Source organism: Propithecus coquereli, unplaced genomic scaffold (assembly GCF_000956105.1).
Source record: "Propithecus coquereli isolate 6110/MARCELLA unplaced genomic scaffold, Pcoq_1.0 Scaffold39, whole genome shotgun sequence".
In the NCBI taxonomy this organism is placed as follows: domain Eukaryota; kingdom Metazoa; phylum Chordata; class Mammalia; order Primates; family Indriidae; genus Propithecus; species Propithecus coquereli.
The window spans coordinates 2,849,128-2,870,620 of record NW_012149618.1 but is presented as its reverse complement, the minus strand read 5'-3'; the positions used below and the strand labels follow the sequence as shown (position 1 = coordinate 2,870,620).

Below are 21,493 nucleotides of genomic sequence, written 5' to 3'. Positions count from 1 at the left end.
GATATACTGAATTTAAGATAAGAGTAACACATCCCAGTGGGCATAAATGTCCAGGAGATGGTTAGAAATGTGGACCTTGATTCTAGGAACTATTTGCAGGGCAATAATTGGAAGGCATGAGAATGGATGCCACCAAATCTTCAATGTGACTCTGAGTGATCTGCCTCTGATGTCCTATGGCCCAGAATGTGACCTGGATGGCTGGGACATATGTGGGTGAAAAGAAAGGGTGGTGAAAGTAAATGCTGGAATCAACAGAAATGGAAATTTGTGGCTGACCCTTAGAAGCTTGGGGATCAGCACACAGGGACACTTGAATGAAATGTTCACAGGAGATCCCACTTTCGAAGAAGTTGTCAGTGGAAGGTTGCAGCTTTGTCCCTGGTCTCTGCATCAGTTCTGGGTCCTACTCTGGCCCTGGCAGAAAGCCAACCCACTTCCCTCCAGATTGCCCCAGCTGCTGCTACAGGCTTGCTTTCTCTTCTCTTTCCCTCGCTTCTCCCTTCAGGGGGCCTCTGGTAATCTGAAAAATCATCCCAGCCATCTTATCGCTGCCCAATCGTCACCTATTCCCTCTCCTGCCCCTTGAAGTTTAAAAATCTGTTGTAAAATTCAAGCGTGTCAAGTAAAAAATGTTGGCTTTGAAATACACTTGCAGTAGGTTGCATTTCATTTAGTCTTTTATTAGGAGCCAAAACCTAGGAGCTGACATGAATGTTTGTGAGGTCACAAAGCAATCGGTGGCTCTGAGTTCATCGGGGAGGAAAATTCCCATTGCTGGCTTGAAAGTGGGCAAGCAGGCTGCAATGGAGATGAAGGTTAAGTAGAAGGCAGTGCTGGCAGTGATGTGGCAGTGGTGGTGGTGGTGGTGGTGTTGGCAGGCAGCCATAAATATCCAAAGCAATTGGCAAGAGTTTCCGACACCAAAAAAGGCTAAGTTCCTGGGGCACCAGGACAGGATTTATTTTACAACCTCTCCAAGAGGGGGGATTTCCAAGGATTGAGTGCCAGTGGGAAATCTTGGCCATACTAGGCAACTAACTCATTCATTCAACCATCACTGACAGAGCAATGAGCTCATGTTTCCAGGGCCAGGACAGCCAGGGGGCAATAAGGAGCATTTTATGTGTAACCTCTCTGTCAGAGGACTGAATATTGGGAGGGAAAAAAGGTAGAATAATGTGAATTGGACCTTGGGTCATGTCAACCCAGATGGGAATCTGGGAAGCTTGTGGGGAGTCTTGAGCAAAAGTCCACCCTTCTCCAAATGCATACACTTTCCTTTTCCTTCCAACCCTTCCTCTAGCTATAATACTATAGAGCATGACCTCCCTGGACATAGTCCCCCCTTTCCCAGGTCTTGTTGATTTCTCACTCCTGAGCCTAATCCTAGCCTCACGTCCTTTCCTTGAAAATGTCACACTAATCAGAGATTCAGCTCTACAATTGCCACCCCCATCATCCCCACAAGTCCCCCCAGGGTAAGGCTTCACCCATCTCACTTCCCACACACTATTCTGTCCAAGTTTTTTTCAAGATTTGTCAGTTCTTAGTCGAGTCTAGTTCAGCCCTGGAGACCATTTTTTAATCTCAGTTCTTCCAGGCACTAGGCCAAATGACCCATTCAAGGCTGATAAAGACTTGCTGACCTAGGCACAGGAAGTTCTCGGAGGTGAAGGACATTTCTGGGTGGCTCTAAAACAAATCCTTTTCTGCTTGTCACTTATCCTAGGACAGCTTATTGAGTCAACAGTCTGACATGGAATGTAGAATGGAGGTAAGAGGAATAGGTGAAACTGTCTTTAACCAGTTGTGGAAACCTGGCCAAATCAATTACCTTCTGGGCCTCAGTTTCCTTCTTTATAAAATGATTTGAAGGCTCCCTCAGCTCTGACAGTCTAGGATACTATGCACCTGGGTCAGTTGGTTTTAGGACAGTATTGGAAATCTGAAACACTTCTAAAGCCTTCTCTCATGTTCATTTTCAGTCTAGAATGTTTAACTTCCAGGGTCAGCCTAAGGGTAGGGCTTATTTTAAAAAGGGAGGTCTAGTTCTGATTCAACAGTAGACATAAGTGTCTGGTTGGGCTTGGATCTGCTTCAAATTTCTAGGAGACATGAAGCATATTGATGTGTAATCCTTAAAATTTAGACCCTCACTCTCCCAGAACAGAGCTGAGAACAGACTGCTCACTGAGGCATGCCTAAGGGAGTACCTATCTGGGGTTTCACCAATGTTATGTGGAGGGAATGTGGGCTTGGGATTCTAAATATGAAACTTGGCCGGGCATAGTGGCTCACGCCTATAACCCTAGCACTCTGGGAGGCCGAGGTGGGAGGATTGCTTGAGCTCAGGAGTTCAAGACCAGCTGGAGCAAGAGCGAGACCCCGTCTCTCCTAAAAATAGAAAACATTAGCCGGATGTGGTGGCTTGAGCCTGTATTTCCAGCTACTTGGGAGGCTGAGGCAGGAGGATCCCTTGAGCCCAGGAGTTTGAGGTTGCTGTGAGCTAGGCTGATGCCACAGCACTCAAGCCAGGGCAACAGAGCAAGACTCTGTCTCAAAAAACAAAACAAAACAAAAAAACCCCAAAATACAAACAAGAAACTGAAAATAAATAAATAAATAAGAAATGTTTGGGAAATATTGAGTGGGGGCTGGGAGTTAGATAGGGGAGGCCAGGAGAACTACAGACTACTAAAGGCAGAGAATGTGCTTAGGAGCCACTGGGCTCAAGCATGAGGGCAAACTGCTAATGGTCCAGGCCAGGCCAGGGAAGCCCACTTTGGGCCAGTGCATCCCCAGCTCAGAGCACACACACAGCAAGTTGGTCCCCTGTCCCAGCCCCATGGCAGCTCCTGTAGAGTTTTCTTTGGCTCAGAGAAGCAGAGGCCTCCCCTGAGCCCCGGCCCCCTCCCCCCCCACTACCGCAAAGCAACTGGCTTCCATTACCCCTGACAGCTCCAGAGCAACAGCCCAGCCCCCGGCCCCAGCCTGGCTCTGTGCCGTTCCCTTTTATGGTGAAGCTGAGAGAAAGCAAGGAGCGAGGGGGAAGAAGCTGCTGGCTGGGCATATGGTTGTACAGTTCCAGGGTGCCTCCTTCCTCGCCAGAGACCCTAGGTCCTGTACCTGCCGCCACCTATCTTTTTTCTCCTCGGCGACCCACTCTGCCCCGAACCCACGACCCCTCTTGCTTGGCCCAACCCTCCTTCCCCTTCACCATTCCCCTCTTCCTCCTCCCTCACATCCGGGGGGGTGATTTCCCACTTGGCTGAAGTCCTACGGTTTGAGTTTTGATTCCGGGAGGGTCCACCCTATTTCCGACGCCCACCTCGGGGGGAGCCCGGGTAAGACAGGCACTGGTCAGACCACAGGCAGGATCGTTCTACTTGGTTGGATGTGGGTCAGAAAGGCTGGCGCCGGAGAGAGGAGCACTCGGCAGCCCTGGGCCTGTCCCCATTCTACCGCGCCTCCCACCTCCCACCCCCGTCCCCGCTGCCCGAGCCAGGGCGGGAACACTGAGGGCAGGACCCAAAGGAAGCACCTGGCTGGGCCGGGCCGGGAAGCGAAGGGTGGGCAGCAGTTTGGGGGGCTGGGGCAGGAAAGAGTTGGAGCCGAGTATCCCGCCCGGCCCCGCCGCCGCACCCTCGCCCTAGCCCACTCCTGGGCTCGGGGAAAGCGGCCACCGCAGCGTAGCTAACCCGGTCCCGGGCCGCGCCAGCTACGGCCAGCTGCGGCCAGCTGTGCGGTGCTGAGGCCCGCCCCACCCGAGTCTGGCCCTCCCACCGCAGCCCCGCCCGAGACGCCGCCCCAGACCCGGCCCCTGGCGAGGGCGGGCGCGACGCGCGGAGCAGGCGAGACGGCGGGCTAGAGAGGCCGTTCGACCGCGCCGCCCGGCCGGAAGTGGCTGGTTTGAGACTATGCTGGCTCTACGAAGTTCCGGCCCGGGTTTCCTACCTCTGGCTTGTGCGCTGAAGGCGTTGGAGCCGAGCGGAGCTGATCAGGTGAGAGGCACGCAGGCGCCGTCCCATGGCCGGCGCTGCTGTGGCTGGCCTGTGGGGGCGAGGACGGGTCCTTGTGAGGGCGGGGAGTGCGCCGGTCCAAGGCTCAGTCCCTCCTCTTCTCCGCAGGATGATCACGGACGTGCAGCTCGCCATTTTCGCCAACATGCTGGGCGTGTCGCTTTTCTTGCTTGTCGTTCTCTATCACTATGTGGCCGTCAACAATCCCAAGAAGCAGGAATGAAAGTGGCGCTTTCGCCGCCCCAGGTAATGGTCCGGGGCTGTAGCGCCCAGCCCCCAAAGAGCCGAGTGGTGAGGCCACGCCAGGGCCTGCAGGGTTCGAAACTTCAAATCAGAAAGTGTCGGGCCAAGCATGATATAGTCCAGAAGAACTGGGCCCTTTATCCACACAGAGAGTGCCTTGCCCCCTCCCCCTAAATTGCTCCTTGCTAGAATGGGAGTGGGTTTCTAATCCTCCTCAGTACCCATCTTCTGTGGTCCCCAGTAGGTAGATGCCCAAGTTGGGGTAGGGTTACAAGGAGGCACTGACACCGATAGGAACAAAAGTACTGAGAATACCCTCCAAATTGAGGATTTGGGCTCTTCACTTAAATAGCCCTCATTTTCCCGTTGTTTTAGCCTTATTTACGCAGAATTTTTTGGTGAGGGGGTGAAAGATGTAGAACTCTATTTCCGTGTTCTGAGGCCAGGGGCACTGATTGAGGGTTTAGCTACTGTAGACCATAGAGAAGTGGGGGGAGGGAGGGGAAGGGGCCTGGGAACCAAGTTTAAGTGTGGGTCAAAAATGTAAAGGGGAACAGGGTGAATGGGAGTTGACTCCCAAAGGATTCCCCAGAGGAAAGCTGCAGCATTTTCCTTACCTCAGGTCTTTCCCCCTCTTTTCTAGGGTTCCAGGACATAGTCTGAGGCAAGATGGAGGGTGTGAGGGGCCTTCACACTTCACTTCATCCCTTCTACCCATCACAACATACAAAGCAACTACACCTGGATTTTTCCAAACAACTTTTATTTCCTCAAAGTCTTCCTTAACCCTATGGAACAAGAAGCTGCCACTGAATAGGGCCCAGTGTAGGGGCTGCTTTCTTTTCTACTCCCTCCCCCCAATATAAAAATATAGATAATATTTTTTTGTGGTCCCAAAATCTTGTGCTGTGGAGGGAGGGAAGGGGTGGCAGGTTCCTGTTTTGTCCCATCTCAAGGTGATGCTCTGCAATGCCACAGTGTGGCTTGCATTCCAAGGAGTTATGGTTGTCACATGGAATCAGCAGCTGAGGGAGGGGACTGGCATATTTCTCACTGTGTTTCCCCATCTTAGGGGTATACCCTGGGCACGAATGTAAGAGCATTATCAGACCCGGGGAGAAACAGTCAGTAGGGGAGATTTAGGGACAAAACAAACCTCAGGTTGGCCCAAGGGCCCCCCACTGTAACAAATCCGGGATGGGGAGTCAGACAGACTACAGGAGATAGGAGAAAAGGCAGGGGCAGAGCGGGGCCGTGGGGGCCCGGCCTGAGGCAGCCTGCAACAGAGAAGAGAGAGGAATCAGGATAGTGAAAACTCTGCCCCTCTTCTGGTCTGTTAGCCAGAGGCTGGCAGGGGAAAGGTGGAGAGAGATTAAGAAGGGTAGGGATAGCCAGGGTGGTTACAGCACAGTGGTCTGATGCTGGAACCAGCCAGCTCCTAGGCCTTAGGCCCTAACTAGATGTTGCTTTTTTGTCTTTGGGAGTGAAGAATGAGGCCATGGTGGGAAAAAAAAATCAGGGACTAAATTCTTAATGAAAGTACATTTAGTCTTTGGGGTCAAAGGCAGTAGAGAAGGAAGAAAATTATATTCGAATGACAGAAATGGGAATGAGGGCCTAGAAGTCAAGGGTGGAGTGGGGAACTAGACCCTGATGCTCACCCTGGTGTAGCAGAGCGGGGTCCCGGCTCCGGCTCACTGCTCTCTCTGGTCCGGGGGATAGGGGATGTGGGGCCTGAAGAGCCTCTCATCCCTCTGCAAGTCGGCGGTGAGCCCCGGCCCAACCTGGGCCTAGCCTGTGAGGACAGGGGGTGGGCTAAGCCGCTGGATTTTTCCATGAGCTTTTTTGCTTCTAGGTTTGCTTCTAGAGTTTCCATGCATAAGAATGTAGTATAGGGATCAACAGAGGTACCAGGACCTTGAATTCCTGGGTACTGTCTGAGGGGGTGAGGTAGGATAACAGCCAGAGAACTCCTAGATTCAATTCACAACTGTGCACTCCAAGTCTTAACTAGGGGTAGCAAAAGGATCCAGCATTTAATCTCTGTGGCTATCTCCATTTAATCTCCAAGGTCTGGCTGAGTAGAGAAGCAATATGTAGAAAGATGGTAGAGGGTTGGTAGATGTCCCTCAGAGCCTTCTATGCCTCAGCCCCTGCCAGAACAGCTTAAGCTTCACCCATCCAGTCAGCTTCTGCCTATATTCAACTTTAGCTAACCTAGCATGGGGATTTGGACTGAAGTGGAGTTGGTGACTGTTCCTAGGAGCAGCAACCAGATGTGTTACCTGGGGAATCCGGGACCCCTCCTGGCGGAAACTCTCCTCGGGCAGGTCTGGGCAGAAAGAGAGGAGAAGCTAAGGGCAGGGGCAGGGAAAGCCAAAGCTAGCAGGCTGAGGTTGGGATGCATCTGACAGGGACATGGGTTGGAAGCAAGCAAGAGACCTGGCTGGTGGGGATGGTGGGAGGAGGAGGCACTGGACAGGCATGCACTCAGGCACCAGAGCAGCTCTCTGATATGGCTGGGGGTAGAGCCTGTAGAGAAGTGCTGAGCATTGTCCCCCACCACTACCCAGAGGAACAGCGCCTTGCTGGGTTCTGCCAGAGTTGTTATGCTAGGGACTGGGGAAGACCCAAAAATGTTACCTGTAATCGAGTCCTGATGCAGGGGATTCGAGCTCCAGTCCCTAGCAGACCTTTCCCAATCACCATGACAGCCTCTGGCTTGTCCCCTGAGGACATAAGTGGGCAGCTGCTCCCTAGAGAACGGAGGAAAGTGGTCATCAGGGTAGGGGCCACAGAGAAGAGCAAGTAACTTCCTTTAGATGAGGGTTTCTCAACCTTGGCACTATTGACATTTTGGGTTGGATAATTCTTTGTTGTGGGGAGCTGTCTTGTGCATTGTAGGATGTTTACCAGCATCCCTAGCCTCTAACCAATATATGCTATTTCCTCCTCTGCCCCCTCCCCAGTGTAACTACTAGAAATGTCCCCAGATGTTGCCAAATATCCCCTGGGGTGCAAAATTGACCCTGGTTGAGGCTCTAGGGTGGTCCACAGGGTGGAACAGCAACTTGGGACTACAATCAGAACCCACCCAAGCTTAAGTGCCATGTAAATTTACAGACTTTAGGGCCTACCCCAGTCATATATTTAACATTTAAGGATCACGTCAGCTCTATGCAAGACTGGTGAACTGATGGCACCCATTGAGAGTCAACAGGTTGGGAATAGAGGGCTCAGAGTGAGGTGGAAGATGTTGGACTGGAGTCTTAGAATCATTCCCATCCAATCCTTTACATAGCTGGGTCTATAACTTAAAAGGAGAGTAGCCAGCTTAAGTTTTGTGTGAATGATATGGTTACACAGAACATCGCAGTGATGACAGATGGAAGGCCTATGCTTTTTTTCATTCTCCAGTTTTGTTGCCCAGCTCCTGGAGTCAGGGAACTTGGGTAAGTAGTACTTTGCAGGTAGAAAAAGTCCTCAGGTTCCTCAACTGTAAAAATGAGGATCAAATGAGATCAAGTGCATAGAGCAGTGCCTGGCACATAGTAAACGCTCAATAAATGTTAACTATTATTTTATTATACAAAGACATTCATTAAATTCCAGCTTCCTGTACAAAAGCACTGGTGTTAGGGGTTTAGGATACCAGGAGGATAACTGATGCCCCTGGTCTGGAGTGGCCTGCATTATATCAAGTCAAGAAGGACATCCAGGTCAGGTGGCAGCGTGGCTAGGGAGAGTTCTTCAAGCCTAGTCAGGAACCTGGTCTAAGCCCTGGGAGGTAGGTAAGGGAAGAGATGGGCCAACCCAGATTTCAGTGGCAGTGAGTACAGACCTGATAAGTTGAGCGGATTGGGGAGTAGGCAGGAGCCCAGGTTGCGTGAAGGAGCTGGGCCAGAACTAGTAGGACCTGGGGATGGGACCAGGCTGCTTGCAGCAGGGCGATGGTTCAGTGGCTGCTGCCGTCGTCTCCTGTCCTGGCTTCGGGGCTCTGAGTGGAAGGGACACAAGCAGATAAAAAGGCAAATAAGTGGGGCACTGAGAAAGCCTTCACTGACCCACTGGCTCCCCTTGCTTAGAAGATACCTGTTTTCAAGCTTGTCATCAGACCAGCATTCCTCTTCTGAAGTAACTGTAAGATGGGTGGAAAGACCTAATTATCCAGTTCTCAGCCAGCCCTCATCCTACCAGTTCATTCTTTTGGCAAAGAAGTTATTGAGCTTGGCTTCTAAAACAGCTTTCCTAGGTTCTCTTACCTCTAACTGCTCCTCTTAACTCCCAAATCTCTTTTCTAGCCCTCTTCTCCTGAAATCCAGCTATAATTGTCCACTGGACATTTCTCTCTGAAAGTCCCCCACAACCAAAACAACTCATTCTCTCTCTTCCTCTTCCATTCTTCCTTCTTGGTGGAAAACCTAGCTGCTGGAAACTTTGTTTCATCTTTCTACTCCTCCCTTATATTTAGATTTGTGTTTAATCAAATCCTGACAATTCTACCTGTGCATTCATCTGAGTTCTTCCTTTATTCTCCCTCTCCCTTGTCATTGCCAGTGTCCAGATACAGGTACTTAACTCACTTAGGCTTTTGAAAAAAATTCCCTACTGGTCTCCCTCGCTTGAATCTCTTCCCTCGTACCATCTGTCTTTCACACAGGTGCCAGAAATTATTCTAACACAGAAACCTGATCAAAAATCACTGTGGCTCAGGCAAGGGGGAAATACTGAAGATCTTTTAAAGGATAAAGTTTAAACCTTTTAACATGGCACCTTCAGAGCCCTTCCCACTATGGTTCCAGACTACACATCCTTTGTAGGATGCTGAGAGAAAGAACAAACAAGAAAGTGAAAGCCTGTGGGACATTTCTAGGTTTGAGTCAGAAACAGTGATAAGAAAGAAGGTCTGAAGCAAAACAGGCAAATGATGTAAAAAAAAGTCAATGCAAAATGGAGAAGTAGGCATCAAGGGAAAGATACTAAGGGTACAACCCAGGAGTCTTGTCTCTAATGAGAGTTTCAGGATAGGAGACAAAGTCTGATTGAGGAGAGAGGCCTGATAGGGAAGACATACAGTCTTTAAAGACGGTATTTTAATCATCACTTAAAAGACCATCTTAAGACCTGGACAGGCCTGCCTGTAAATTTGTGAATGTGAGTACACAGCTTTGTTTCTCATGTTTTGACTTTTGTCCCCTGGTATAATCTAGGCCTCTCAGTCCCCATTGAGATAAAAAGTAAAAGGAGGAGCCCCAACTATTTCTTGGTTCTGAGCTATAGCAGTTCTGAGCTACATCAGTTTAAGGCTGAGTGCAGAAGTGATATGTGATCAGTTCTGCTTCCAGAGGTTATGAGATGATATTTTATGGTAATCAGCTATAGGTTCCATTTTGGGGGAGGCAGGATAGTATTGGGGCAAAGATCTGAGAGTTTGAGCCATACTGACTTCTCCTTGAATGAGTTAGAATGAATACTTCAAGGTCTTACAATTTAGAGGAGCAGTTATTTGACTCATGCCTAGGTCCTGTATCATTCCCCCTAAACATCTTTGGAGCTGTCCCTACATGTAGTACCCCAGATCTTATTGAATCCCTGGGATGATCAAAGATCTGATTTGTGCCCTCTAAGGGGTAGAAAGGTGAGACAAGTATTCAGGCTTCTAACTTCTTGCCTTTTATTCATTCAGTACATATTTGCTGATCACTTAATACGTGCCAAGTACAGTGCTAGGTGCTAAGGGAGTAAGATGTGTTAGGGGACACTTGGAGCTTTTGTTTGCAGTGGAAAAAGTAAATGTGGTGACAGTGATAGAGGCACTCCTCCTGTGTCCTGGTGACTCATTCCACAGGAACCTCCACTCACCATTAGACGTTGGCTGCTCTATCTAAAGTTATCTGTCAGCTGAGCCAAGGCATCGCAGAGACCAGGAAAGAGTTTTGCTAACCTCAAGGTTAAGTGACAAGAGCTGGGAAGGATAAGAGCAGTGGTGGTACGGTGACAGCTGAAGGCTCCTGCTTTTATACTTAAGCACCTTGTCTTTTGTATCAGCACTCTACCGGGTAGGCTGAAGGGCCAGGGAATAAATTCCAGGTACAGAGTAAGGACTAGGATGACACAAGTGAGGCACCTAGGGTGCAGAATTGAAGGAGGCACTGGCATGACCCTGACAGCGAGTGCCTTCTTCAATCATGTGTCCTAGGTGCCTCCTGTGCCTCCCCTACTCCTTGCTTTGCTTTAATCCATATATAACTGCAAGAAGGAGATGCTGGTTTACCTATCACCCTCTCCCCAGCAGGCCCTTCTGTTAGCTCTGTTTGCATCTGTTGTTGCACAGTATCTTGCAGGCTTTTGACTTCCCTTGCTCCATCACTGGATTAGCTATTCTCCAATGGCCTCTTCTTCCTCTGCACCAACAGCAGCTACTGATAGTACTGTCTGCCCTTCTGAGCCAGGTGGATGGGAACATGACTACGGGTCTGGGAAGGGGGTATTTAGAACATGTTTTGCAGCTGGGGAGAACAAGGTAGAGAAGATCCTGGCACTAAGGTCAGGGGGTGCTGGGAGTGAAGACTTATTCTGAGCTCTTTCAATCTCCTGTTGGCCTTCTAAATTGCCATCCTCCCAGCCTCCTGGGATAGAACTCATCAGACTAGTTCCCTGAATCTTTGCCTTAAGCTTCTGGCTAGGCTGCTTAGATCTTTACTGAAATTTCCTGGATAACCCAATATCATGTTTTGTTCTAGCCAATAAAGGATAGTCATTAATTAAATGTATAGTTAAATGTGATATAATTTTTATACATTACTGGAAAATTTCTTGTAAATAAATTCACAAGTCAAAAAAAATCCTTTGACAAATCACAATCCCTATTTTCGATTTGAAAAGTATAGCTGGTTTACAGTTAGGTTTCTGAGACATGGGGGTCATGTTCTTGCTAGCTTGGAAAACAAAGTATGCCTAGATGTGGCAGAGGCCAAAGAGCCAGATGTGTGGAACCAGGAAATGTCACAAAGCCACAGTATAGGCCAGATCACACTAGACAAAGATGTTTTCCAAAGTGTTGGTTGATGATACCAAGTCCAAATGCCACAGTCTGCATTATGGCCCCTCTCCCAAACTAGGGCCAATTTCCCATCCTGGAGTCAACAGGGATTTTAAGAGATGAAGCTGCAAAAATCAGCACCAGCAAATGCCCAGGGGAACACTGGAGTCAAGATTACTTGGATTTCACCTTTCAACCCCTTATAGTGTTCCTGTTTGGTATTATTAGTAACCCTTGTCTTGACCCCTTGACTTTAGAGATACAGTTTCCTAGTACTTACAGATATTTATGCAAGTCTCCTGGGGTGTCTCTGTACTTAAGCCAGCTCTCTTTCTGCTTCTAAACTCATTGACCTGGGGAATATACCTTCTCTCAGTAGGTTTTACCTGCCTCCCCCATATGTGGATCTCCAACCCTGTCATCTTCCCTTTTCCATAGTTCTGTCCCTTTTTGCCTGCAGGGCATCTCCATTTAGATAGCCCATGACATCCAAGCATGTCTAAAATAGATAACTCATCACTTCTTCCAACAAATGTCTTAATGTCACTATGACTTTTTCCTTTAGCTTGTAGACTTGAAGCCTTCTTAGTTCCTCTCCTGTCACTGAATCCTGCTGCTTCTATTTCTACTGTCTCTCTTTTTTTTTTGAGACAAAGTCTCACTCTTTTGCCCGGGCTAGAGTGCCGTGGCATCAGCCTAGCTCGCAGCAACCTAAAACTCCTGGGCTGAAGCGATCCTCCTGCCTCAGCCTCCCAGGTAGCTGGCACTACAGGCACGCGCCACCATGCCCGGCTAATTTTTTCTATATATTTTTAGTTGTCCGATTAATTTCTTTCTATTTTTAGTAGAGACGGGGTCTCGCTCTTGCTCAGGCTGGTCTCAAACTCCTGAGCTCAAACAATCCGCCCGCCTCGGCCTCCCAGAGTGCTAGGATTACAGGCGTGAGCCACCGCGCCCGGTCTGCTTCTATTTCTAATACTTGTATTTATCTCTCCTTTCCAGGCCCTGGTACAGCTTGTTGTCATCTCATGTGTAAACTACTGCAAGGCTCTTACCTCCCTTTCCTGTCCAATATGTATATTTCACAGAAAGTCTCTTGCTTTTGTTCCCATTACTCCTAGAAGCACACAGTTGTTATCATATGTCTCAGTTAATTCTTAATCCTTGTTCTCAAAATATTTCAACAGCTGTCCACCTAATTTCTCTTCACCTAATTTCCTTGGTGAAGGGCTTGGTCTTTTGCACACCACCTAGGTATATATGCTTTTTGTCTTCTCTATCCATCAGCTCTGTTCCTGTTCTGGCTGTCATTTCTCATTTCTGGAATGTTTTTGTCAAACCATATACTACCCATTCTTCAAAACTGTTTCTTAGCTGAACATTCTTTGGCTAGTCACCCTTGTGTTTATCTACCACAATAGCTCCCTGAGTCCCCTGGATGTTTGTAGTATGTGTGCTTTTATGTCATATTTACTGTCCTGTTTCCCCTATTAAGTTTCAAGTCAATCAACCAGGAAGTACTCAATATTGACTATTTATATTTTCTATTATTTATCTGGGGAAATAACAGAGAAACAGAATACACACCCCTCACCTCAAGGAGCTCAATGCAGTGTTTTGCATTGGGAGAGGGTCAAGGAGGATGTCAATAAACTACTAATTAAGAACTGCCTAGAATCTTCCAGTGACAACCTAGAAAAGGCTCTTTACTATTTCCCTTTTTAGTCAGGGAAGGAAAATTTGTGGTGCTGATGAAGGAGTTCCCAGAAACTACAAGTTAAGAGCTAGGAGAGGCTGACCAAAAAAGAAAGGAAGGAAAAGAAATAGAAAAACTTTATCCATATTTAACATGAGAAACTAGGTATACTGGAGCATGAAAGGACATAAATTTGAATAACTTAATAGCTGTGCAATCTTGGACAAGCCACTCTTAAACAGCCTCAGTTTCTTCATCAGAAAAATGGAAACACCATCCATCTCATAGGGTCCTTGTGAGGATTAAATGAAATTATACATGTAATACTGTCTTGTTCACTGTTAAATGCTATTTAAATGTGAGCCATTATTACTACTTTACTACTCTCTTTCAAATGCAGTACACAAAAGTGTCCTTTCCCAATGAAGATAGAATCTCAAAGAATGGGGCTTGGAATATAAGCAGGGATAATCAGGTTGTATAACAGAACATCTCAATGGTCAAAGCTGGTAAGAACCACTGCTTTCTCCTCTGTGGCTTCTCTAACTAGTTGAGCAACTGTGCCCACTGCTGGAAAGGGCTAGACTGTTGCATTCTATGCCTAGACTAGGAGCTGTCTGCAGTTCCATTTTTCTTTGTAAGAGTTGAAATCCTTCTGATATCATATTCTGAATAAGCTCTGAAGCCAGGAACAATTTCATCCCATGGAGACCACGGATAAGATTCCCCATCATTCTACAGTGCTGCAAGTTGGATTCCAAGAACATTCTCTTACACTGTCCTCACCTTAAACTGTCCCCAAGAAGACAGACATTGTCCTTGACGTGGAGGATCCACATCTCTGTTTGGCACTGCTTTGACTAATGTTTCATCCCCGGAAACTTCCCTGGCTCCTACCATGCGCTGAAGCCCAAGATACCCAGGACTCCCACCTGAGGCCACACACAATACTGCTCCAGAGTCATGCCGCAAGGAACACCAAGGTCGCAGGAGAGGCTACAGATTCTGCTACAAACTAATTTTATTGATTCACCCCTTGGTCCCAGGCCAAGTGTATATCTTCAAGCTCTCACTTCCCCCAGCAATGCCCCAAACAACCGAACACATGTTGCAGGGGCTCCCAGACTGGCTTACCTCTGACGGGGCCCAGCACCCGATGGTTGACCTTTTGGGTGCTAGAGCCCAGGCCTGGCAGCCCTGCAGGCCGACTGCCATGAAAAGGAAAGCTGGGGGAGTTCTTCATTTGTGGAGAGTTTTGTTGGCTGCTGCTGCTACCACCAGCACTTGTGCCAGTGCTAAAACTTCGTGCCCGGCTCAAGGTATTTTCAGAGCAGGAAACAGGCAATCCACTGCAAAGAAGCAGATGCCAGTTAGCCCTGGACACAGGAAGTTTGTGTCCCAAGGCTTTCCCCAGGGGCTGATGCTCAGTGAAGCTTCACCTCTGGGGTAAAAAGGCATAGGGACCCATTCTAAGGGAGAAGCCTGACTAATTTTCCTTTCCTTTCCTTTCCTTCCCTGTCCATGAGTGAGGTATCTAACCTGGGGCTTACCAGCTAATCTCAGAATGTCATAGGGGCCATCCCTTAGCAGCTTTATCTCTCAATTAATTTCCCCCTTGCTGCCTTGGCACTGGCCCTTAAACTCCCTTCAGTCAGTCACAACCACTGGAAGCTGAGGCCTGTCCTACCCCAACCACAATTATATCTGATCTTGTGCAGGGCTCTGGAGCAAGGAGTTCCCTAGCCTACTTTTCAGATATCTTAGAAGTATGTAGCTTCAGGGAAAAGGGAAGAGGATCTCATTCTCAAAATAGGAACAAATCTTAACTAATTTTAGTTTACCCTGAAAATATTCGCCACATGGTACTTTTAGGAGGAGGGAAAGAATACAAAAATCCATTGGAACTCCTAGCTCTAGAGCCCCGTCCCACTTTCCTACCCTTTCTCCCTTCCATCCTGCTGGTCTTACTTGTGACTTTTGGGTGGAGTTCGAGAGCCCCTCTTCTTGTTGACACCCACATTCATAGTGCTGCTTAGGCCTCGGCTGTTGCGCACATGTTTTAGCATCCAGGCCCGTAGGTTAGTGAGGCTGCTGTGCTCTGACAGCACAATCCGGGGCCATGGATTACACTCTGCCATGTCCAGAGCTGCGATGGCCATAGCTCGTCCCACCTGTGGGGAAGTCCAGTCTGGCTCAGCATCTTGGTCCTCCAGTCTAGGCTGCTGTGGGGGTGGGGTGCACAGCACAGTGGAAGGGAAGGAGAGGCCAGACCTAAAATTTGCTCAGTGGGAACCCTAACCTTTGTGCCCAGGCTGTTTATCTCAAGTCGATTTAGAACTGTTCCCTAAGCCATTGCCCATTTTAGGTCCCTCATCCTTTATGAACACGGGTGGGTATGCTTTCTGTCTGGCACCATGAAGGAATTCTCCCAGCAGAAGAAGGGGTTTGGCTCTCTTCTGTAATTTGCAGCTCTTTCTACTCCTCTATGTGTCCTAGGATAATGGAAGTCATCGAGACCACTCTAGTGCAGGTGCTTTTGAGCCCAGGACTGAATAAACCCGAAAGAATGAGGAAGACAAGCTCAGAGGCAAAGAATCTGACTTAGATGTGCTAGGGGATTTTCTGTGCTGTGGAGTGAGAAATGGTGCCTATTCACCTTCTCAATACCATTAGAGTCAGAGTCATACTCCTGGTTACTGAGGAAAGTAACCAGAGTGGTGAGCCATCTCTTCATAGGATCTTAGAGTCAGGCAGAGGAGTGAAGGCCTTTCTAGAGTTAGAGGTTCCCCTTTTTCCATTTATCCCATGTTTTCATACCTGCTCAAATAGTTCCACAGTGTATCTGGAGGGGAAAGCCGGCGGGGGAGGAGGGCTGGCACGCCCATTGTCATGGCAGGCAGCAGGGATGCTGTTTACTGAGCGTCCAGTGTTGTAGTTGCATTCAAGTGTGTAGCTAAGACACAGAGACCTTTATCAGTGTCCTGCCTGAACAGACATCAGGACACAACCACAGTGGACACCTCAGATAAGTTTAAGAAGGTAATCACTTGGAAAAAAGAGAACACAAATAGAAAGTGCTAATAACCCCCAGCAACTTAGCAATTGACCTTGGCAATATACCGTATACCCAAGAGGTCCCCCCAAAATAGAGTCCTAGACAGAAGATAATAATGGTAATCGTGAGGTTCTCTTTTGAGAAGACTCAGGCAGTCCCCTGCCTCTTAAACATCCTGGACCGGATATTGTTTTCTTTAGGGAAGCTATTTAATCAACTGTATCCCCATTTCTACCCAACCTGTGAATTATCCCTGAGGCTTTGAAGATTGCAACACGGCCGCTTCCCTCTTTAGACTGGCCATCTCTACGGTCTCGGGCATACATGTTCTTCTCTGAGAAATTACAGCCCTGGAAGTCGAAGTGGGCTGAGTTCAAGGAGATGAGCTTTGGATATAGCATGTTTTCCACCTGTTTGGGGAGGAAAAAGCCAACTCAGAAGGAAAGACAGAGAGAAAGAAGGGACAAGGGTCAAGGAAGAGATGGCAAGCATGGGACACAGCAGATATCATCACAACCATCCAGTAATCAACGTTTCTTGAGTTCTCACTCTTGGACACGATTTCTAGGTGTTGGGAAGCAATTCCACTTTCTTTTAAATTCTTAGCTTCTTCCCTTCAACAATGCAAAATTTTCCTTCTCCCCTGGATTTCCAAACTCTAGCAAAGACTATGATGCAGACAGCTTGACCCTCACTAAAAGGTCATGATGTAATGACTGGGACACAGGTCCCTATGCCATCTCTCCTTGGCCCTTCAAAGCTGATTCAGAGGTAGTCTACGTAGGCCTTCCTGCCATAAGGCTACTTTCCCTCTGTTCGTGCCCTAACCCTTATCTCCCAACCTGCAACACTTCCCATACTCACATGACATTTGTAGGCCTCCTACCTGGGTGTTCTCATCACTAAAGCTGTTTCCATACATGAAGCAGCCCCTTTTGGAAGCATGCCCATGCAAGTCCACATAGTAAGCAACCCCACTCTCTTTGGGGGGGATGGTATCAGGGGCTGGCCCCTCAAGCTCAGTAGACTGTTGTGGCATAATCCACATACTGCTGGGCTTCTGTTCTGCTGGCTCTGTCTGGGTCCAGGCCTCAGGGTTATCCCCATCAGATGAGCACCCATTGGAAGTTTCATTTTGGAGATTGTTGGCTTTCTCAAGGTCATAAAGAGGACCATCACAAGGGATATGGGGACTGAGCTGGTGCTCAGAGGGACTCTGGGAGTTCAGACGAGAATGCACATGGTGGTAGAGAAGCACAGCTTTAGCCCCATAGATGGCTGGGTGCAGGACGGCATCAGGCTTCAGGTACTGACGGTTCAGATTCACTCCACGTGAGTCTGTGCTGTAGGAAAACAAGGACTGAAGCGAGGTCTAGAAGACTGGGCAGTGAAAAGACATTAGAGCAGACAAAAAGGAGACAGAGGGAGACTGACTTAGCAAATGAGAGGCTGAAGTTGCATTAGGAAAGAAAGAATTGAAGACAGGCCCCCTCCTTGATCTGCTGTCACCCCTACCATAGAAACCTACAGATAGCTTCCTCTACCCAGATGGGCCTACATTCATCCTAGTTTTGCTCCTTCCCGGGAGTGCTAGTAGGTGCGATCTGCCTTCTCAGGTCACTGGAAGATGAGCTGGGTTTGCCCTTGTTAGGGTGCAAGAGGATTGGGAACACAGGAGAATCTAGAAGACTGACAGTATTTCATTGAGATGCAGTGCATGAGGGGGACTGGGAACAGTCCAGACAGGCTGGAAGGCCACTTACCGGTAGTGGCCCCGGACCACACCATCAGGGTTCAACATGGGAATCAGCTTAAAGACAAAGAGGCGACGTAGGGTTTGGGCCCGTGGGTCATCAGGTCGAAGGATGAAGTCCAGAAAGCCATTGAAGACAAAGCTAGATGGAGTCTCCCCAGGGTGTACCCTACTGCTTAAGAAGAATATCTGAGGTGGAGAGGAGAGCAGACATTAAGTTAGTTACCCTATAGTCCTACTCTGACAGTATATTGGGGGAGGGGGGCATGGATGAGGCAGGAATAGCCATTGGATTTCTAGCTGGCTGAGTCTGCAAGTGGAGCAAGAGTCATCACCCTTGCCTTGGGTTGCAGGCCAAGGCTGTGTCCAAGATGCCTAGAGATAAGACAGCCGTAAGCTATCAACAGTGCTTGGAGCCAGAGAAAAGCCAAAGAACTACCTTTATGCTATTCCCACTCACCCTCTTGCCTGTGAAACGGAATGGTCGGGGGGTGCTGGTGTCAGGAAATAGCTGCTCTAGACGGGGCTCTCGATCTTCTCGAAGCCCATGGCAGGAAGTGACCGTTAGCAGATCTACACGAAGTCCATCCAGAGAATAGCAAAGGAGCTCTCGGTGGTAATAGATGGTATCTAGGGGGCTGTAGGGATAAAAATCATGAAGCCAGGAGAAGTCCCTAAAGTATCCAGCAAGAGGTGAGCCTTGCTATCACCTCAGGATTTATAAAATTTGGTCCTTCATCCTAACCTTTGGGGCCTTACAGTCCCTTACAATGTTAAATGAGGCTAATGATTTGGGTGGGTTTGCATTGCCAGAATGCAGAGTACAAGACCGGGTGAACTTACTGTTTTTTTCTTCAGTGGTTCCCTAGCATAGGTTACTTTGTGTAGACAAAGAGAATTGCCCTCTGTGGAGGCAAATAAAAAGGTGTGCTGAGCAATGGCAGTGCTGGCTAAATTCTGGGGGGATAACTGATGGGAGCTGGGATAGTAAAAGGCATGAACTGGGCAAGTGAAAGAGTGCAGTGTAGGTGGACATATGCTGACAACATGGTTACACAGAAATGTATTTTTCAAAGATACCCTAATTCCCACATTCTGTACGGAGAAAAGACCGAGGAAGTTTTGGTTCAGAGATCTTAGGGCAAATTCCAGAAGAAGCAGAGGGGCTGTCTGATCCAGGACCTTGTGGCAGGAGTAAGAATGGGGATGGTACCTGTTGCGGGTAGGGTGGTTCTCCGGAAAGCGCTGGTCTAGCTGGTTTAGCAAATCCTGGCAGTCACTGTAGGAGAAGGGGTAGCAGAAGGCGAAGAAGGTGGTGGCCCCACGGCCCTCCACAAAACGGTGAACAAAGGATAACACAAACTGTGTTTCTGTCATCTGAAGAGTAGAGGAGGAAGAAGGAGGCAACATGCCATCGGTGTCGGAACAGAGCTCCTGCTGGGGCCACCAGGAACTGACCTCACATCCTTATCACCTTTGCCAACTTCCCTCTCTCTGATACTTTCCATGTGACAACCACCTCCTTCTAGGCTTCCTGAGGCAGGGGTTCATCTTGGACTCTGGCTAGCACTGGAGGGAAAGCTAAAACCAAAACCTGGTGTTCTGCCTGCCTCATCCTCTGTATCAAGGGCAAACTCCTCTTTACTTTCCTCTCCACTTTCAGCACCCAAGTCTTTCTTTCCTCCTCAGGGAAAACTTACTTCAAAGGTAGGCCGGTCTCGAATGCGTTCCCACCGTGGCCGGGTGGGCAGTGTGCGCACAAAGGGGGCCATGCCCTGGGAATACAGCTTGCTTTGCTTGTTCATGTTCATAATGTTGATCTTGATGAGTTTTCCTGGAGTTCCTCCCCGGACACTGAAGTAGAACCATGACCTGAGGGCCAGAGTAGAAGAGATAGGTATATATGGGAGGGTTGGCGATAGGATCTGTGGAAGAGCTGGAGCAAGCCAAATTGGAAAAGGACTATTTAGCAAGGAGGGAAGGAGGCAGGAGGGGTTGCAAGAGGAAGAGTAGTTTGCTGGTATGAACAGGCAAGTAGAAGGGCTAACTGAGGCATGGGTTTGGGGACTTGGACATTCCCTCTTTTTTCCTCTTTCCTCCCTTCATTTCTTTCCTCGTACCTGTTCCCATTCTCAAATTCCGTTTCAGCACAGTCTGGTCGGGTCCACACGTTGAATTCATAGTCAGGGGAAGAGGCAATGCCACCAGTAGGGGCTGATGCCCCACCTCCTATCCCTTCCCCATCACTAGACACAGATTCCACCTTCTCCACATGGGCTAGGTTCCCCGAATCAAAGCGTGAACTGAACAGCAATCCCCCACAGCGCAGCTCCATGGTGGGGCTGGGGAAGCATCCTCCTGCTCCACACTGGCCCTGAGAGCTGGGGAAAAATGAGGGTGGGGGTAGGGAGAAAAGGGAAGAAAAATGGAAACGAGTTTTTTTGGTATCTGGATAACTAAAAGCTATTCTTATGGAGTGTACCACGAAGCAAAAGGTGCTCTCCCCCATAGAAAACCAAGTGGCCTTCCAGCAAAGGCAGAGAAATCAGCACTTTGTCCCCTACACTAAGGGTTATAACTGACTTAAAGGGACCCCATTTTACTACATCTTGGCTGTTCCCAAATCAAATACTCAGTGGCTTAACTATGTTGAGAAACACTAGACTCTAATAAGCTTCTTTGCAGCCCATAGATTAGAGGATACAATCAAAGAGGTCAGATTTCCCAAACCTAGCCAAGATACACCCACAACACATGGCCATCTTTAGAGATGGGCCATTCTGGATCTCTGGTTCCTAGATTCGCTCTGCGCTTTCCAGCGCAGGGTAAAGAGAAGAACCAAGTTTTTAAGTTTAAATGGGTAGCTGCCTGTCTTTACCCCTCTGCCCTCACAAGTACTGACCAGACACGTTCTGTTGATGCTCCCCCCAGGAGCCCTGGAAGGGCTGGTTCTTCCTTTTTTTGTTCCTACCCTATGCCGACTAGAAAAGCGTGGCCTTCGCCAAGCCAAAGGACACTGGGCAGATGCCACCTGCTTACCTATCGACTGAATTCCAGTTAGGGCATGTGTCTATACAACCCCCTCCCACCCTGGAAGCACTGGACCCCTGCAAAAGCTACCCTGGTAGTTGTAGGTGAGCAGTGGGTGTCATAGGCACCCCTAAAAAAGGTGGGGTGGTAGAGTCCCATTCGGGGGCAGGGTGGTGGCTTCTCGACCCTCCGTTCGAGGACTCTCACACTGACCAGGTTTGCCCTGGGTAGGGTGGGGTTGGGAGGCAGGGGAGGGTTGAGACAGACTCACGCTGGAGGTGGGGAGGAAGGCAGGGCCTGGGGGTCAGAGGTGAGGCCACAGAGGCAGGGATGGGGCCGGGGAAGCCGCGCTGAGGGGCAGGGAGGGGCGGGGTGGCATTCGACAGGGACTCGGGCTGAAGGGGCTGAGAGAAGGGGGCGGGGCCGGGGCTGGCGGGGCCCGCAGTAACGCAGAGCCCCTCACCTCTCTCCGGGCCGGTGGTCCCGCTCCCTCTCCCGCTAGCGAGGCGGCACCTCGGGCCCCGGCACCCGGGCCCTCCACCCGGGACCCAAACAAAACCCGAGCTCCGCGGTGCCGGGACCCCGCTCTGCCAGGAAACAAGAAGTCTCACGCCTATTGGCCGCGGCTGCAGCTGGCTACCCGCCCAGTATA

At 49.1% G+C, this 21,493-nt stretch overlaps 2 protein-coding genes across 3 annotated transcripts; one reads left to right on the top strand and one right to left on the bottom strand.

The window, feature by feature from the left end:
- Positions 1–3,905: 3,905 nt before the first annotated feature.
- On the top strand, positions 3,906–5,164 carry OST4 (oligosaccharyltransferase 4 homolog (S. cerevisiae)). The gene is made up of 3 exons (XM_012652479.1): positions 3,906–4,004; positions 4,131–4,268; positions 4,909–5,164. Exon 2 carries the CDS (start codon positions 4,132–4,134, stop codon positions 4,243–4,245), a length of 114 nt encoding a protein of 37 aa, XP_012507933.1. The 5' UTR covers positions 3,906–4,004; position 4,131; the 3' UTR covers positions 4,246–4,268; positions 4,909–5,164.
- On the bottom strand, positions 5,008–21,475 carry AGBL5 (ATP/GTP binding protein-like 5). 2 transcript variants are annotated; one of them, XM_012652467.1, is made up of 16 exons: positions 21,305–21,475; positions 19,932–20,192; positions 19,512–19,683; positions 19,025–19,188; positions 18,272–18,449; positions 17,822–18,000; positions 16,945–17,401; positions 16,299–16,468; positions 15,821–15,956; positions 14,972–15,174; positions 14,138–14,352; positions 8,107–8,262; positions 6,909–7,021; positions 6,551–6,597; positions 5,927–6,060; positions 5,008–5,542 (listed from the first exon to the last, which is right to left on the bottom strand). In XM_012652467.1, the coding sequence occupies exons 2-15, from the start codon at positions 20,144–20,146 to the stop codon at positions 6,012–6,014; spliced, it is 2,454 nt and encodes an 817-aa protein (XP_012507921.1). In that variant the 5' UTR covers positions 20,147–20,192; positions 21,305–21,475; the 3' UTR covers positions 5,008–5,542; positions 5,927–6,011. The 2 variants fall into 2 exon arrangements, with proteins under 2 accessions (XP_012507921.1, XP_012507920.1); XM_012652466.1 differs by lacking the exon at positions 6,551–6,597.
- Between the last annotated feature and the right edge of the window lie 18 nt (positions 21,476–21,493).